The sequence below is a fragment of the Nesoenas mayeri genome (assembly GCF_963082525.1).
Source record: "Nesoenas mayeri genome assembly, chromosome: 13".
Lineage (NCBI taxonomy): Eukaryota > Metazoa > Chordata > Aves > Columbiformes > Columbidae > Nesoenas > Nesoenas mayeri.
Genome location: NC_137550.1, coordinates 12,979,910 through 12,997,722, shown reverse-complemented (window position 1 = coordinate 12,997,722; position 17,813 = coordinate 12,979,910). Strand labels below are relative to the sequence as shown.

The 17,813-nt window shown below is 47.5% G+C and overlaps 1 protein-coding gene across 3 annotated transcripts in view; it reads left to right on the top strand.

Annotated features, from left to right (window-relative positions):
- ARHGEF9 (Cdc42 guanine nucleotide exchange factor 9) overlaps window positions 1–17,813 on the top strand; it is a gene marked incomplete at its 5' end in the record, with an annotated part of 121,216 nt that overhangs the window by 64,482 nt on the left and 38,921 nt on the right. For all 3 annotated transcript variants that reach the window (XM_080352907.1, XM_080352906.1, XM_080352905.1), the window contains 2 exons: window positions 9,394–9,585; window positions 17,394–17,573. In XM_080352907.1, the coding sequence (XP_080209033.1) occupies window positions 9,394–9,585; window positions 17,394–17,573 (372 nt within the window). The remainder of the gene's footprint in view (window positions 1–9,393; window positions 9,586–17,393; window positions 17,574–17,813) is intronic.

Here is a 17,813-nt window from a genome sequence, read left to right as displayed (position 1 = left end):
TGACCTTACCAGGCACGTTTCTTGGCCATTCCTTGTATTGTCCCAACCTCACAGCTTGACATTTTTCCACTAAAATCAATCCTTCCATCCGCTCCTCAAGAGGCTGGATCAGTCATTTCATCTGTGAGACGCTTGTTCAGCACAGGCTGGGACCAAACACGCGCCCGGGGACCAAATGATGCACTCCCAACAGGGAAAACTGCATGGTTTTGCTGCCATGGATGGTGATTAATATTTAAAAATTGAAAGTATTTGGCAACATTGGCCAGTGGGCTTCACAAGCCAGAGCTGCTGTCCCCATGCAGCCCCCTCGCTGGCCGTCCTGCCTGCCTCTTCAGTTCTATTCTTGCACACTCCCCACAACCCCTTCACTCTCTGTCTTTCTCGGTATGTTGAACCAGATGCCTGCAAGGCCTTTGGGACCTTTAGAGAAGGTGCCTCTAACCCCTCTTGTTCTTGCCCGACTGTTGCGGTGGGTTTGCGCTCCTTCAGGGCCCTGTCAAGGACTGTTTAACCCCAACACTTTTCACTTTGCTCTTCTCTCCATTTTTTCCTTGTGTTTCTCATTCAGCTGATCGCTCTTTCATAATGAGGAGGCTGGTTTTTTTTCTCTGTTATACTTTGAGCCTTGCTTTTTTAAGACAATGCCAGAAAACTGCCTGATTTAGCCTGGGTGGTTCTTGTTTTACTTGCAAAAGAATTGCTGTCCTTTATGGTTGTTATTTCTCTTATGCAAGAAAAGGGAACAACAACATGTTGCGTAGCAGAGGATGAAAAGCAGTTGAAGTAAGGGATGACAGGCCAGCCCAGACAGGTCTAAAACCAAATAGGATTAATTTCAGGATATTTTAGACTGTGGATCTCTCGTAGGTACTAAGAGGGGGTGCAGCAGAAGATCGCTGCAAAGTCAGATTCCTCTAGAAGTCATGTGGATCGCTCCTGAGGACAAAACTGGGCTGGAAACCGAGTTTGCAATGAGACGTCTGACACTTCTTGCTCTCCAGCCAGATCATATGAAAATCTTTGGCAAAGCACTTGGTACTCGCAACATCTCGTCGCAGGAAAAATCCACATTTGCAAGTGCAGAGGAAAACAGTAACCTGCCCATTCCCTCGGCCTCTTTTACACACAGAGCTGTCAGCGTTGCCAACAAAAACTGGGCTTGAATTGCCTACATGTACAGGAATTGTTGTCTCCATGAACACCTGCAGTTATCCTCTTAGTAGCTGGAGACGCATCTAGAAGAAAGAAGGAGAGAGGAAAGCCACAGAGTTTTGGGAGCACAGGAGCTTTCAAGGAGAAACTGGATGATAATGAGCTGCTTTTTGGGGAAGAGAAAAAGCATAACATAGGAGAAGTAAAATGTGGAGCTAGTAAGCAATGGTGAAGGGTTTCCTGCAGGAAGCTACTGCCCTCAGGGAGAAAGTTATGAAAACCTGTAAGTCATTAGAGAGGCAGATGAGAACTACAGAATTAGGTTTAAGGCTGAATAATGAGTTTAGGATAGACGGAGGTATCTATTTTGTACTTTAGCCCATGTTATCTAACCGTGCTGGACAACCACAGGGTGCAACCATCGACTTTCTGATGAGCTGCACAGTGTCTTTGAATGTCTGGTCAACTTTCAGAGGTCTGATAGGGTGGGAGGTACAACTGGAAAAAAACAGTAGGAATTTTAAATGGGATTTCATAATATGATGCTACTTGTTGCTCTTCTCTGGGTTGTGGATGGCGTAGCCTTGGGCTGTCTTTACATGATGTGGTACCAATGAGTTTTTGCATATCAGCACAGCCAGTATCCACATCCACTTAGAAAAAGAGGCTTAGTGTTTGTAGGGAGGAATTTACAGCACAGGATAATACTCCAGTACTCCAAATGGGTCAGCTGTTGTACCTTAAGGTCTCCTTTTGAAAATACAGTAAGTCTCAAAATGAAGTTTTGATTGCAGAGCCCAATATCAAGTCTCCAAAGTGGCCCAGGTAAGACTCAGACACTCCAAACACAGCAGATCAAATAGCATCATGTTTGGGCTCTTGACATATTTCCACTGAAAAAGAAGTAAAAAAAATGAAAGCTTATGGATGTTTAGTGCTGTGAAATCTTTCCGTAGAGACACAGCAGAATGTGCCTGTCCTGGGCAGAGAACGGGATTTATTTTGTTATAAAGCAATCCTGAATCTCTTTGGATACCAAGAGTAAGACTGAGTTCACAGAATACATTTCTTCCCACCTCAACAGCAGTGACCCTTCCTTGTATTTACTAAACTAAGCTAAAGAGCAAATCTGGGGTTGAGGAGGAGTTTTTATTACAACTGTTGAGTTGTTGTACAGAAATGAAGGGTAATGGTCCTCCGGAGCTTTGAGCAGAGATGGTGTATAAATTCTTTGTGGTCTGTAGCGCTTATATAGGAGAAAACGCAGGGGTGGATCCGTGCAGCAGCGCTCCTTGTTCTCTCTCATCACTGCCTAGATTTCCCCAAGTGTTGTAATTTTAGATTCATCTTCCTGCTGAAAAGCTGCCTTTGACCCACTTTATTTTCTGCTGCAAAAAGAGAAGTGCCACATAAATCGGTGTAAGCTTTTAAGACACTGTTTAATAGGAGACTCTAAGCCCGAGTCCTGTCTTAGTGCCTAGCAACTCACGCGCTTTATTGAGTAGGTGGGTTTAACTTTTATTGGTAGGGATTGTGACTGTGCTCTGTGGCGCACACATAGACCCAGCCACCTCCTGCTGCCCTGCCTGCTTTTTAATTCCCATTTAAAAGCTCATTGTACGTGCAGGGATCTGGATACACCAGCGAGTCGCTCACCTGTGCCTCCACCCGCCGCAGCCAGGGCATCTGCATTTGCGCAGCGGCAGCGAGGTGAGATTTGCCAGGAAAAGGGGATGGCGCTGAAGTAGCAGTCACCTGTTGGACAAACAAGGCGATATGTGCTGCAGTGCCTGCTGCAGTCGGTGCCTTGTAAAGGAGATTTTATTCTCCCGTGGCAAATCCTGCATAAAAATAGCTTCTGGTAGAGGTATCGCACACAGCGCGAGCAGCGCTTCACAGCGACAGGATGCGCTGCAGTCAAATTGTGGGTTGTTAGGTTTTTTTAAGTCAAGCAGCGTTTTAGCAACTAAAGGCTGCCTGTGCTAATTGCAGCTGCCGTTAATGTGACAACTCGTGCCACTCAGCTCAGCATCCCTCAACTCCCCAAAGGTTCAAATGGCAGCACTCGGGCCCTTCCCCACACAGGCTGGCTTGCAGCTGCAAACGCAGTGGTGCTTTGAATTGCCGTGTTTTGAATCAGGCAAACCAGGCGCAAATCTGCGCAGCCCTGTCCTCTGCCAACCTTCCCCTGAATGATGCGGTGCAGTCCTCGGGGTTTTTGAGTTTTAGGAAGTGAGGATGGCTGAGCCCTAACTCTCAGTATTTAACATATATAATGTTTGTGTGTGTATATATATATGTATATAAGGCATATAATGTAGCACATCCACTTTATTGCAGTGGCCATGCAACTTTTGCTCCACGGAGGAGCTCAGCCCATGGAGTCAGTGCATTCAGACTGCGGGAAGCAGAAGGAGGAAGCACAGTGCAAGTTCTTTGGAGCTGTTTTTGTTCACCTTTCATGCCTACAGAGTCTGAGGCTGTCCCTATACAGTATGCTGTTTTCTCCTTTTCCAGAAATGAGTGAAGGGTAAAGGGAACTTGCAAAGCTGGGAATGGAGAGTTTTAGAGGGGAAGGAAGAGCTGGAAGTGGGTTTGCTGAAGCCGGGGAGTTTCAGTAAGGAAACAGAAGGTATCGAAGAGCCTGTGAACTGGAGGAGAAGTGAAGGGTGGTGAGGCTGGAGCCACATTAGAGAGAGAAAAATTCAGGCTGTGGGAGAAAACAGTGGTAAGGGGACAGACAGCATCCCTGTGCCTCTTGCCAGGTCCTCACCTCCTCTCCAAAGGCAGGAAGGGAAAAACATCTGCTCCTGGGCATTGGGAGAGCCCAGGACAGGCTGTGCCTCCTCCCGAGGGCAGAGACAGGCTGTGCCCCATCGCTGGACTGACACGCAGACATTGATGTTGTTTCACTTATGCAAAGCTCTGCATCGTGAGCCCTACTTTATTGCAAATAAGCAAGTGGTCTTTTTAATCCAGCATAGAGTCCAACAGAGCGTGCATATAATACAGCACGTGTCGCTGAAAACAAGGGCATGGCAGGAGGTGACCAGCAGCTTAAGGAGAAGGGAGAGGGGACAAACCTGGAGCAGGGGTTTTGTTATAAAGTCACTGGTGAACAGAGGTTCAGTTTTCCGGAAGGATCTGCCTGTCTCGTTAATCTGCCACATTATTTGATTGTGAGCTAGAATCCAGGGTGACACAATATCTGCTAGTTCCGTCCTTGTGAATATCCAGTGGAAGGAGATTAATAATCCAGATGGCTGGTAAAATGTTTGTTTTATCACGCTTTCTGATTATTATGAGGCTATCAGCCCTCAGTGCCTATGCAAGTAAAATGTCCTCTATATACAGCGTATGCATTCAGCAGTCTAAATATATAATAATTACAGGTCGGCTAATGTTGGAACGGCGCCATTTGGGTATAGCTGCAAATTGATACACCACATTTCTACAGATTTTATATAAATCACATCTAATATTAACTAGCACAATTAAATGATCCGCTCTTTCTGGCTCCCAGAACTGGATCCTTAGGCAAAAGGGGCTCTTTTATTTGACTATTTCACTTTTATCTGCCTCTGCAAATGATTGTGTTACGCAGGAGCTGGTCGTGACTTCCTAATTAGGGTTGAATTTTGAAGTAGGACTGTGAGCCTCATGATAAGCCTGTTCTTCTCCACATGTAGGGTGGCCTTGCAGTATGAAACACCACTTAGCACTAGCGTTATGCAACTTGATTTTTTTTCTCTCTGTAGTTTTTCTTGGTTTCTTCTAATTAATCCTCAATACAAAGCATTTGAAGTGGTTCTCAGGGCACACTTCATTGTTCAGCACGCTGGACCTTTGCGACGGCGTGGGGGAGACCCATGCAGTGCCATATTATTTCAGCCCCCTTGCTTTTTTGCATTGCAGAGGTGTTTGAAAAGCCATTGAAGGCTGATTTATTATTGTAAGGTTGTTGGTGATTGCTGGGCAGCTGTTATTATTTATTCTTAAAAAACAAAAGTGGCATTGGGTTCAGTAATTCAGGCTGGTATCCCAAAGCTGCTGCAGAAGGTCCCAGCTCTGCAGGAGCTTCACAGGGGTGGCAGCCACCCATCCTGAGCAGGGAAAACCAGGTGAAACAGGCAGAAAACTAGAGTTTTGGAGTTTCTTTTATTAAAAAAGAGAGGTGCATCTGTGCATTTGTGTCCAGTGTGTTGGAAAAGCTGAGGAAGAGAGAGCCCTTTTTCCATTAGCGGTATCTCAGCTGTGACCTGCAGCGGTGGAGGTCAAGCATTCCGGGCAGGAGAGTGTTTTGGGGAGAGTCACATGTGTCTAAAACATAGCGAACACTGTACTTACAGGTGACTGCGAGCTGGGCTAAAGCAGGAAGCTTTGCGGCATTGTCTAAATCAACTAAATGTGACATTTATTAAGTTAGGGGGAAAACACAGTGTCACCCCCAGTTTTGCTCTCCTACCTGACTGTCGCCTGCAGCGCAGAGCAGGTCAGTGAAGCAGAGAGGAACTGGCTTGGGGGGCTGGTGCTGGGTCAGAGGACACAATTAACACTTTGGGTGCAGCCGTCCCTTGGCCCAGCGCAGCCCAGCTGCTTCTCAGCACAGCCACAAGAGGACTGGAGAGCCGGAGGTGCAAGACCAGCCACACCGCATCAGCCCAAAGGTCCATGCAGCCAAATTCTTGCTCATGGATGAGTACAAGAGTGTGGCGAGCCCACAGCCGTGCATTTAAATCCACATTTCAAAGTGTGCATGAGCTTTTCAAAGCCCTCTGCTTCAACATAAGGTCTGTCAACCTCAAAAGTATCAATGCGAAATGTCATCAGTAAGGTAGATTATCCTGAGGAAAGGCTCCACCAGTGCAAGTGGTTGGCCCAAGGTCAACAGCAGAGCTGCCAATGTACCTCAGCTTTTGTGAGTCACGGTCCAAACTTCAAATGATCCCCTGGAAGAACGATCCTTGCTTGAATTAGTGAGAACTTTAGAGCTTAAGACAAAAAGCAGGAGTGTTTGAACAGCACAGTGGGATTAATCCGTTCAGCAGGTGAGGCTGGAGGGCGCAGGGTGGAACGCACGTTTGGCTTCCTCTGTTACCAATAATGTTTTTGCATTTGTTTTTAACCTAAAGAACAAGTAATCGGGACTAGAACTGTATCTTTTTCCTTTCGGGAACATCAATTCTAGCAGAAAGGAGCAAAAATTTCATTAAGGAAAAACGCGGGGCTCCTGAGATTCCCAGATGTGGGCACAGGGAGTGCTCCCGCGGCGTGCAGAACGCACACCACATTCCGAGGCTTGCAGAAATCATAAAAGTTCGCAAGCTTGCTGTTTGCCTTAGAGTTTCAAAGCCTTTAGGCTTCATGCTTTCATGCTTTTCCCCACTACTATTACGATTAGATCTTTCCTGCTTTATTTTTTAAATGAAAATTGAAATTCTTCTCACGATGACTTGGCTCCAGGAGGTAGAGCTTTAAAAATACCCTCTGTTGCCAAACTGGCAGGAGTGTCATGAAACTTGGTAACAAGCTGTTCCAGTTGGGTTTGTGAGAGCTGCAAAATACCTTTTCACGGTAGCAGGAAGGTAGGATGGGAAGTTATTTTAAACTTCAGCCAACAGGGTTTAATACTGACATTAGTCCTGCATGTGGAGCTTCTCCCAGACATGCTGCATCTCCATGGGGTTTCCCTGGGTCCAAACCAGCATCACAGCACCAGTCTGGGTCACCGACATGCCCTTCTGCAGCCCCAGGGCTGCTCGCCCTCAGGACCAGCCGCACTTGGGACCAGCCGAGCCAGCCCGGGTGCTGCCGGCACGATGGGACTGCACAGTGTCCTGTGCTGGGACATAACCCTTCACTGGAGGGCATCAGGACATGAGAAACGAGAGCTGACAGCCACATTCGCTGGGTCTCACTTCTGCTCTGTCACGCAAGACATTAAATTGACTCTTGGCTGTGCTGTCCTGGGGCAAGGTATGAAGCCTTTGGACTTGGGGGATCACAGAATCCCAGAATGTCAGGGATCGGAAGGGACCTGGAAAGCTCATCCAGTGCAATCCCCCCATGGAGCAGGAACACCCAGATGAGGTTACACAGGAAGGTGTCCAGGCGGGTTGGAATGTCTGCAGAGAAGGAGACTCCACAACCTCCCTGGGCAGCCTGGGCCAGGCTCTGACACCCTCACCATGAAGAAGTTTCTTCTCAGATTTACATGGAACCTCCTGTGTTCCAGTTTGCACCCATTGCCCCTTGTCCTATCACTGGTTGTCACCAGAAGAGCCTGGCTCCATCCTCCTGACACTCCCCCTTTCCATATTGCTCCTCAGGAATGAGTCCCCCCTCAGTCTCCTCTTGTCCAGCTCCAGAGCCCCAGCTCCCTCAGCCTTTCCTCACACGGGAGATGCTCCACTCCCTTCAGCATCTTGGTGGCTGCGCTGGACTCTCTCCAGCAGTTCCCTGTCCTGCTGGAACTGAGGGGCCACAACTGGACACAGTATTCCAGGTGTGGTCTCAGGGATGGCTCCTTCATGCAACAGGAGCAGTGCTGATGTGGCAGGAAGGGTTAATTGCTCCTTGACAGGCTTCAGCACGTCCCCCTGGTCTCCCAATGTGCACAAGAAGGTCCCACATTGGCAGTGCAGGGTGGGGACAGGTAGGAGATGGCATGGGCCTGATGGCTCCCGGACAAAGGCATGTTCATGAGCAGGGTGAAAACTCCAGTTTTTTATTGCCTTGAGGTTCTTATCCCCAAAGTTTGCAGCATCATCAACATTTTTCTAGAGAAGGGGCGGGTTTTCGTAGAACATCTCGGCTTCTTGGCCTTTATAACTCACTGTAGGATGACAAAATGTGGGAGCAGTAAGAAGTGTTTTAGCAAAACACGATATTGGTTAGGAAAGCAGGGAAGGAGCATGGGCAGGTTTAGGTTTTTTACTTCAGTAATTTACAGGAACACAGCCCTTGACAATCTGTTTAAAACCAAATTTAAGCTGAATAATGGAGAAGTATTAAAAACTATTAACATTGAAAGTAAGACTGAAAGGTGAGGTTAATGATGCAGCTTGTTTTCCATATGCTGCTCTGTTTGTGTTGACAGTTCCAGTGTTTACAGGTAGGTTTGAAAGTCTCCAGTATTTGGGGATTAGCTTCATTTATATAACAACGTTGGTGATCTGTGTAGGATAGCAGTATTGCTGTCTGCTTTGAGATTTATTTAATGTTTGTTCATAGCTTTGTTGAGCCCAATTCTAATTGATCAGAGTTATTTAAAGTGGGTTTTATTTGGGGGGAAAAGGTAACAAAAGGAGACACTTGATACATACGCAGTGTGCAGAGCAGAGTCTTGTTCATAGGCACAGAGACTGGAGGGCAACATTTTCTTTTAGTTTACAAGTTAAATGTTCGTTTTTTATTCGATGATGGAAAGAAAATTCTGTGTGCCGTGATGGTTTTTCATTGCTTTTTGCGATTTGTTCCAGTTTATTCAGTGCCCAGGGATGTGCTGGACACCCTGTCCAAACCTGCCCTCAGCCTCCCCGAGGTTTAGGAGATTTATTCAGCTGGTCTGAGCTGCGTGCAGTTCAGGGATCACCATCTCAGGATGCTGAGTTAGGGCATTTGCCTGAGCGAGAAAGGTTCTTCATGTGAAATGATGAGCAAAGCTGCTGTGAAATGAAAATCAATGCTCATCACAAACCCTGCTCTGGGAAGTTCCCAGAAAGCTCAGTGCCACAACCCAGTCAGCCTGGGCTGATGTTCACATCCGTTCAGAGTTCTGAGCCAGCCGTTTCTTGACCTTATTAAATCAATCACCTGTCAAGAGCTTCTCCCTCCTCCGTGGGGTTTCTCCCTGTTGGGACAGACCCCAGTGATGGTGCGCGGGAGCTGGACAAGCCCTGCTTTACACTAGTAGCTGCAGTTTTCTTTGGGTTACTGTGTTTTGCATACATAGATCTTGGCAGCATCCAGTTACCTTTCACATGATTATTTTCTATTTGAGATCAAAACTGTCAATACTTTGCTTACAAGATGAACTTGGCGGTGTTTGGGAACTGTTTGGGGCTGGTTGCACCAGTATAAAAATGGACGTGGGCTGTTGTGGACACCACGCTGCTCTAAGGAGGGAGTTGATCCAGTATCTCCCAGAGTCGTGCGACCCAAGAACAAGCCTGTTTTCACTCTTTGGCTTCCTGAGGCTTTTATGAATAAGCCTGTTGCTCTCCCCTCTTCTTGCAGCTATGGGTGAACCAAGAAGATGGAGTGGAGGAGGGAACCAGCGACGTGCAGAATGGCCATTTGGATCCAAACGCCGACTGCCTGTGTCTCGGCAGGACCGTCCAGAACCGAGACCAGATGAGAGCCAATGTCATCAATGAAATCATGAGCACGGAGCGCCACTACATCAAGCACCTCAAGGACATTTGCGAGGTACGTGGGGTTGCAACACTTGGGTGCTGCAGCAGGACGTGGGCTGGGCTGTTGAGAGCTGGGGAGGGGGTTTGTCCTTGGGCGATGGGCGAGAAAGATGCAGTGTGTTTGAGGAGTGTGTCTGACGGAGGAGCAGCATCTGTCAATAAGTATTGATACTTCCGAGAATTTTCTGCTGGATCTGATAATTACCTTTGGTTTGCATTAACTTGAAGTACAATTTTTTGACCTTTTTTCCATACCTCTTTGACTAAAAAATGATGAGGTTGAGATCCTTCAAGCAGTCCTCTTAATTAAAATCCAATGCCATCTACTTTTGAATTTGTGATTGAGGAAATTAGATTGTAATTAAACCAATCAGTTACCCATTTCATCTGTGTCTTTCACATTGGGTTCCCAATTTCCCCTGACTCAGGATGCCCCCCATTTACCTTTTCTTACAGCGAGACTGAGAGCAAAATGTTTTCATCATGGGAAATGAAGTATGTTACATTTATCCAGTGTAAGGGACTGAGCAAACAAATGAACTCTGGTGACTGACGCCTCGCATCCTCAGCTTGGTTCTTCAGTATGTTACAGTTAAGCCCAACAACCCCTTAATGTCTTGCAGCATACAGAATTAGTGCCACAAGCTAAGCCCAAAGTGGGGTGCAAGCGGTGCTGGGTGTTTGGGAAGGAGAACACACGGCTGTGCCTGAGAGGGCTGCAGGGCAGCCTGGGCAGATGCTTATCGCTGAAGCAGAAGTTTTTAGCACTAAAATCGATGTCCCTGGCTTTCAGCTCATCCCTCTGAGTGTTTACGGTTTAACAAGCCTGTGCCCAGTCTTTGCAGAGTCAATGTGCTGAAGCCCCTTGTGAATTGTGCTTAGAAAAATGTCTTCCTCCCTTCATACTTGGTACTTTTCTATTGACAAAGCAAAGAAGCCATCCAAAAAGCATCTATGGCGCTTTTTGAAATACGGAAGAGTCTTGGGATTTCGATTGGGAAACAAATGAGCTTAATCTCGCTGTGCTATTTTAGTCCAAGGGCTTTACATCTAAGAAAGGGAGAACTGTGGGCACTTTTCCACATATTGTTTCTTTTCCTGCATTTGCACTTTTCTGTTGAAAATCGAAATAAACCTTATCTTGCATTTCCCAGCCACGTCACCGCGCTTTTGCCAAATGTGATTCTCAGGAGGTACAGATAGGTACAGCTTCAGTGACATCTCTGGGGTAACACTGATTTATAGAACTTAATGTTATGTCCCAGATATGAAAAGGATCTTTCAGGCTCTCGCCTTGCTCTGCGTGATGCAAAATGGTATTGAGGGGATAAATCCAGGTAGAGCACCAGGAAATGATTCAGCTGCTTCTCTTAAGGCAGGAGCAGGACTGAAATGGGTATTCTCATCTGCAGAACGACGGGCTGTCCCTTGCTGGAGAGACCCTCGTTGTGCTGGATTTAACTGGAGCAATCCGTTTGCCTCGGGAAGGCTCGGGGACAGCTCAGTCATCCCAGGTGTTTCGGCACAGCACGACAGGACTGTGTCCATTTGTGAATAAAAGGAGGGGGGCTGGAGATGGAGAGACGCGGGCCGGCTTGAGCTCCCCCCTGCACCGCTGGATGGATCTGGATGGAGCATTATCGGTGCTGAGGAACAGACAGACACCAGACGACCAGTGATGAGATGCAGAAGTGCTGTTGACAGTGGCAAATTCCCCGCTTCCCGTTGCTCTTTATTTTAAGGTGTCAGGACAAACGGCAGCGATATGATGTATTGGAGGGGATGAAAGAGGAGCTCTGGCTGGGTGGCCAGGTTTGAGCCTGGTTTAGTACTGGGTTTTGCAGTCTGTAGTTATACTCCAGTTGCTAAGCTATAATGAATAATAAATCCTAATACTAGTGAGGCAGCTTAAGATGTGTGGTTGTTATCAGAGGACCATAGCCTCTGCTAGGTGATTAAGAGCCCTCCAATTTCTCTTTTCTGCTTCAAGGTGTATTTCCGCTACCTGCTACTATATTATTATAACCTATGTTATTATTCATAATACCCACGGCACTAGTCCTGCCGAGTCTGGAGCTCACAAGCCAGACAGCACCAGATTGAAATCACCTGCCCAAGCCAAGACCTGTGTGAACAGCTGCTTGGAGGGGAATTCATAGGCTAGGAAGGCCTGATGGCTGCTTGGTCAAACAGTTTTGTGAAGATTTTTATTAGGGGTAAAATGTGGAGTTTTCCCTGGACTGCATGATCAGGAGTGGATGGATCATTATTCTAGAATATCACCAAGGGGAAAAGAAAGAAAGAAACAATAATTCAGCCTTAAGGAAATATCCAGCAATAGGAATTTCAGGCTTAGCAATTAAAGCTTAGAAAAATGATAAGCCACTAAAAACTAGACTTTAATAGTGGATAGCAATAGCCAGCTTTACTGGCAGGCAGTGCCGCTCACTCGCTGTCCTGTAAATCATAGAACCATAGGATAGTTTGGGTTGAAAGGACCTTCAAAGCTCATCCATGAGCTCCATCATCTTCACCAGCTCAGGTTGCTCAGAGCCCCATCCAGCCTGGCCTGGGATGTCTCCAGGGATGGTTCATCCACCACCTCTCTGGCCAACCTGGGCCGGTATTCTACCACCCTCAATACCACATATGTGCATGGCCATCTCCAGGTTCAAAACAATATCCCCCTGCGCCTGGGGTTTGATGCTGGGAGGGCGCAGGAGGGCGCAGGGTCTGTCCATAGCGTGGCACTGGTGACAGCAGCAGAGCAGCCGAGGTGCTCGCTCAGGACAGCAGTTTGAGCTGAAGTGCGTGGTGGGGAGCACAGGTGGAACAAAGAGACGCAGGAGAGCCACAAAGAGCAGAATGCTGTGCTTTGAGAAACGGGCAGGATTTGGACCAGCGAATGGATTAGGAAGACAAGGCTAAATTTAAGGAGGTGTTAGAGGAAGAAGTGACAGAGCTCGGATGGGAACAGTGAGGCAATTGGGAGATCAAAGGAAACCTCCATATTATGAGTAATTTGGGGGTGGGAGGTTAGAAAGGCCAGCCAACTTCCAGTGCTGAGTTTTGCTCATTTGAATGTATTTTTTAATGAAGTTGACTGGATTACACCTAAGCTTTGTTTTGGTGCCAGGACCGCTCTGAGTGCTGCGTACAAAACATCCTCACTGCATCTTAGTGTGTCAAGGTTAGTCTGTTGTGCAGAGCTGATGGGACAAGGTTTCACGTGGTCCGTGTGGCTTTAGCCTGATTCATTCTTGAGACAGAGAAAAAAGCCACTTTTTTTGTGCTGCCTCAGAGAAAAACAGCATAAAACTTTCTTAGCAGAATGTGGTGCTCCCTCAGAGGGCCACATCTGTGGACCTGCTGGCCCCATTGACCAGTTCCTCATGTGTTGATACCAGACTGGAGGATGGCTCTGCAGAAAGCTCTTTGGCTCAATGGGGATGTATAGAATACACACATGCATTCCCCAGTGTGCAGCTTGCATCTGTCTTTCACAGCCTGCTTGTGTACACTTTGTTTCTGTTTTGGGGCTGGCTGCTTCTTGCCCTTTTGAGGAACAGGCTTGTGTTCCTGCAGGAGCTCATTTTCTACTTTAGTGGGCCCCAGTGCTATCGCAGTGCCTGACATTTGGTACTTGCTGTAAACTGCTGTTTGAATGAGTGCTTTAGAGTCCTGACTGCCTGGGACCAGACGTGGCTCTGGTTTGCCTTTTCAACTCAAAATAGTCTCAACTTTGTTCTTGTGCTTTTCCTTGGTATGGGCATATCAGCACGAGACTCCCCGGAGCTGCTCTAGACAACAGTGTTTGGGTAGCTCACATGGTGCTGGTCCAAAGTGAGGGATGGGCTGCAGGACAATGTCTCCCTCAAACTGGCTCAGAGGTGAAAAGAAACTGGCATATCATCACAACTGCCTTTGAAGCTGCAGGCTGCGGTGGCCGGCGTCTCCTGACTCCATCGCCTTGCTCTCAGTTGGACAAGAAGGATGGATGGACTGGGCATCTTTTCTGACTGTCTCCAAACCTTCTCTGGGGTGGAGAAAACTTAGCACTTAACCTCCTGCAAATACTTGCCAACTTTGGCCTATACTTCAGGGACTACATGGAAAAGTACTTTAAAGAGAGACAGTCTGACAGCTATTTTTAGGTATTCATTGAGCAAAGCACTCTCCAGCATCTGCTCATCAGTCAGCTATCCCTTCTCTGAGCAAACCTGACGGGATGAGCAGAAGGAAGATGACATTGTTTTATGTAACAGAAGTAAATTTAGTGGAAAAAATCTAGGCAGCAGCCTTCTAGCTGGCTCTGGCTGCGTATTATGTATAAATCTTCAGTTTTCCATTTGCTGGCTTATCCTGGAAACCAGCCGTTTAAACACACAAGCTGGTTAGAGGATAAGGCTTGGGAACTCCGCGCCGTTTCTTTTCCCCGTGGTTTTATAGGTGCCCGTACAGAAATGTGCTGCTTCAGCTTCTCTGGAACACGTGGCTCGGGCAAAGTGATGAAGCAGCACAGGGAGGACGGGGAATATTCAAGACAGGAGTTGCAGGCAACAGCAACGCCAGGGCTGAAAGCTGTTCACATAAATCATTGGGTGACTGATGCAGGGAGCGATGTGTGAGAGGGGAGCCCGGCTTGCAGGCAAAGGGCCTGGCACAGACGGCTGGCGGTGCTCAGGTGCATGTCTTTTTTCTTTTATTTTTAAAGCTGTTATGAAACAGGTAAACATGAAAAGCAGCATGGAAAGATATTGTGCATTATTCCTTGATAGTCTGAATTTTTATTTGCCCTGCACTGTGGGAACCAGCCTGCTCCCATTCCTCCTGGCCTTGAAAAATGAGAGAGGGAAACCCAGGGAAATGAGTCATGAAGGAGCTCCTGGAAGAAGAGAGACTTAGATCTAGTAAATGCAGAAGGTATTCCATAGCCCAAGCTTCCAAGCTGAAAAAACCCAGCAAATTCAGGGTAATAGCATCGTTCTAGCTAAGCTGGACATCGCAGGAGTTGGTTCTTTGCCAGGTTGGCCAAAGTTGCGTTTATCATTCATCTGGTTGAAGTTCTCCCTCCCAGGAACCACATGGCAAGGCTGAAGGACAGTTTATTATAGCGTTCCAATGGTTCGCATTGTGAACCAGCAGCTGTGTGTCACCAGCTGGCAGTTTGTCTATGTGACTAAGCATCTAGAGTTCCCAAATATAGCCATTCCACTGGAGCTGTTGGCATTTTTTTCTCTTCCTACATAATCAAGGCAGGCAAAGTCATCTCATTATGACCCTCGTGTTATTTCTTTTTGGTCAAGAGGCAGCAGTCTAGACCAGGCCAGCGCAGCTTCTGATATCTGGCCTTGCAAAGTTTTTAGTCTAAATCATCCAGACAGGGGAATCACAGAATCCAGAATGTCAGGGGTTGGAAGGAACCTGGAAAGCTCATCCAGTGCAATCCCCGCATGGAGCAGGAACACCCAGATGAGGTTACACAGGAAGGTGTCCAGGCGGGTTGGAATGTCTGCACAGAAGGAGACTCCACAACCTCCCTGGGCAGCCTGGGCCAGGCTCTGACACCCTCACCCCCAACAAGTTTCTTCTCATATTTAAGTGGAACCTCCTGTGTTCCAGTTTGCACCCATTGCCCCTTGTCCTGTCACTGGTTGTCACCCAGAAGAGCCTGGCTCCATCCTCCTGACACTCTCCCTTTCCATATTAATCTCCATGAATGAGTCCCCCCTCAGTGTCCTCTTGTCCAGCTCCAGAGCCCCAGCTCCCTCAGCCTTTCCTCACACGGGAGATGCTCCACTCCCTTCAGCATCTTGGTGGCTGCGCTGGACTCTCTCCAGCAGTTCCCTGTCCTGCTGGAACTGAGGGGCCACAACTGGACACAATATTCCAGGTGTGGTCTCCCCAGGGCAGAGCAGAGGGGCAGGAGAACCTCTCTGACCTACTGACCACCCCCTTCTAACCCACCCCAGGTACCATTGGCCTTCCTGACCACAAGGGCCCAGTGCTGGCTCATGGTCATCCTGCTGTCCCCCAGGACGTAACTTTCCCCTACACTGCTCTCTAACAGGTCATTCCCCAGCTTATACTGGAAGCACAAGCAGGGATGAAGTGATTTGCTCAGTGTCACACAGGTTGGTGGCAGAGCTAGAAATGCATCCGAGGCATCCAGAGCCTCCATGTGTCACCCACTCCCCTGGACCGCATGTGCGTCAAGCAAGCGTGTTTGGAAAAGTCCTCACGCCACAGCTGAATCCAGGATGGCAGCTCATGGATGAGGCAGGAAAACAGGGGGGCAGACAGAACCTGGGGTGTTATGCTTTTTGCCCAAGTATTGATCTACTCCATTTTTTTAGGTTCAAGAGGTCTTCAGAGCAGTGTTTGCCTACGATTTGTGGTGTGGTGTCCAGCTGAGCTCAGGCTCAGTAACAATGGGTATCGTGGGCAGATGAAGAATAAGCAAGAAAAATCTTTCAATTATTGCACTGGACCAAGAGATCTGAATTGTTACCGAGTCTACTGTGGATTTGTTCTGTGATTTTGCAGCTCTCTGCATTCTAGTTCTTCCCCTCTCCATTTGACTTTATTATCTGTAAACTCAGTAGGGGAGCCTGATGTTTGTACAGACAAGGGTACAACACCTTTTCCTCTGATCCCACTTAAAAATGGAAGAAAAGCAATGAAAGGTGATAGTTGGGAAAACAGTAGAAAAATTCTCTCTTGTTTTACACTGTTTGGAATAGCATATTTGTGCTAATGGAATGGAAGGTATAGAAAACGCAATTAAAATAATGCTGCTTTCCTGTAGATGGCATTGATCAGCGGCTCAGGCTGCTCCTGCTGTGGCTCCCTTGCTCAGACAAGCCACAACCTCCTGTGTCACCTGTGGGGTTCCCCACCGTGACACTTGTGGGACAACAACCCTCCCGCTTTTGTCTCAGACTCAGAAGGGTGAATAATTGGGGGGATAAACCATAAAGATTGTTTTCCTTCAACATTTCACTTGGTGCTGACAAAACTTCCTAGTTACACCCTCCAGACCTTCTTCCTAGACCAAGGGCATGCAATCACACAGGAACAGAGTGTTTCTCAGCATGATCATCCCATTCCTTGTCCTGATTACCATTGCTAAAAGGAGAAATCAGAGCGGGCAAATGATCCAACAGCCCCTCACAGCTTTCTCTGTGATGCCACTGAAGAGGACGTGAAGAGGACATGAAACAGCAGTGTTTGCAGGAGCTAACCAGGATATTGGGTATTGAAAGGCAGTGATTTTGGAAGGAAGAGGAATTTGAGACTGTAACACACACACCTTCGGAGCTATCAGCTATCTGTAGGGACAGAGCCATTTCAGCCGGTGCTGGGTGAGGTCTCTGGGGAGCCTTTCCTTTGCAAAAGTGGTTCATGCAAAATGCTGAAGGACACTGAGGCAGAACCCAGCGCTGTCCTCCCAACGCACAGGGGACACACGCTGTCCCCAGCACCTCCTGGCGCAGGCTGGGAGGCCCTGGCCGTGTCCGGCATGTCCTTGGCAAGAGCAGCGCTGTGGGTCTGCTGCAGGCTGCAGTGGGAACAACAGTTGCAAATAAGATATTGTCTACCAAAAAAAGGCCTTGTAGCATTTTGAGGTGTGTTTTGCATATCACATGCTTACTCATAGGCAGGAGTTGACAGAGACCAGCATGTCACAACAAGTGGATTTTGTTTCCAGAGCCGTTTTCTGATTTTGTTTTCACTTGCTCCTTCCTCAAGAATAATCTGGGAGCAGCCTCAGTGTACGTTTGGGTTGTTTTATGGATTGTTCTTTTTTACTCCTTACAGGGTTACTTAAAGCAGTGCCGGAAGAGGAGGGATATGTTCAGTGATGAACAGCTGAAAATCATCTTTGGTAACATCGAAGATATCTACAGATTTCAGATGGGTTTTGTCCGGGACTTGGAGAAACAGTACAACAACGAGGACCCCCATCTCAGTGAAATTGGACCGTGTTTCCTTGAACACGTGAGTTAATCTAGCATTTTTGTTTGGGAGTTTGGGGGTTGATTTTGGGGGTTGAGAGGGAGCAGTAGCAGAAAAAGTCAGGAGGCAGGAGCCACTCAGAGTAGCTTTTGCGCATTGGTATTGTCCTGGTTACATAGCAGAGGCTGCTCCACGGCGCTCAGTTTACTTTGTGAGATACAGAGAAGGGAGAATTTGAAGTGAGGCCTAGAGTTGCATAACCTGCCTCCCAGTACCTTTCAA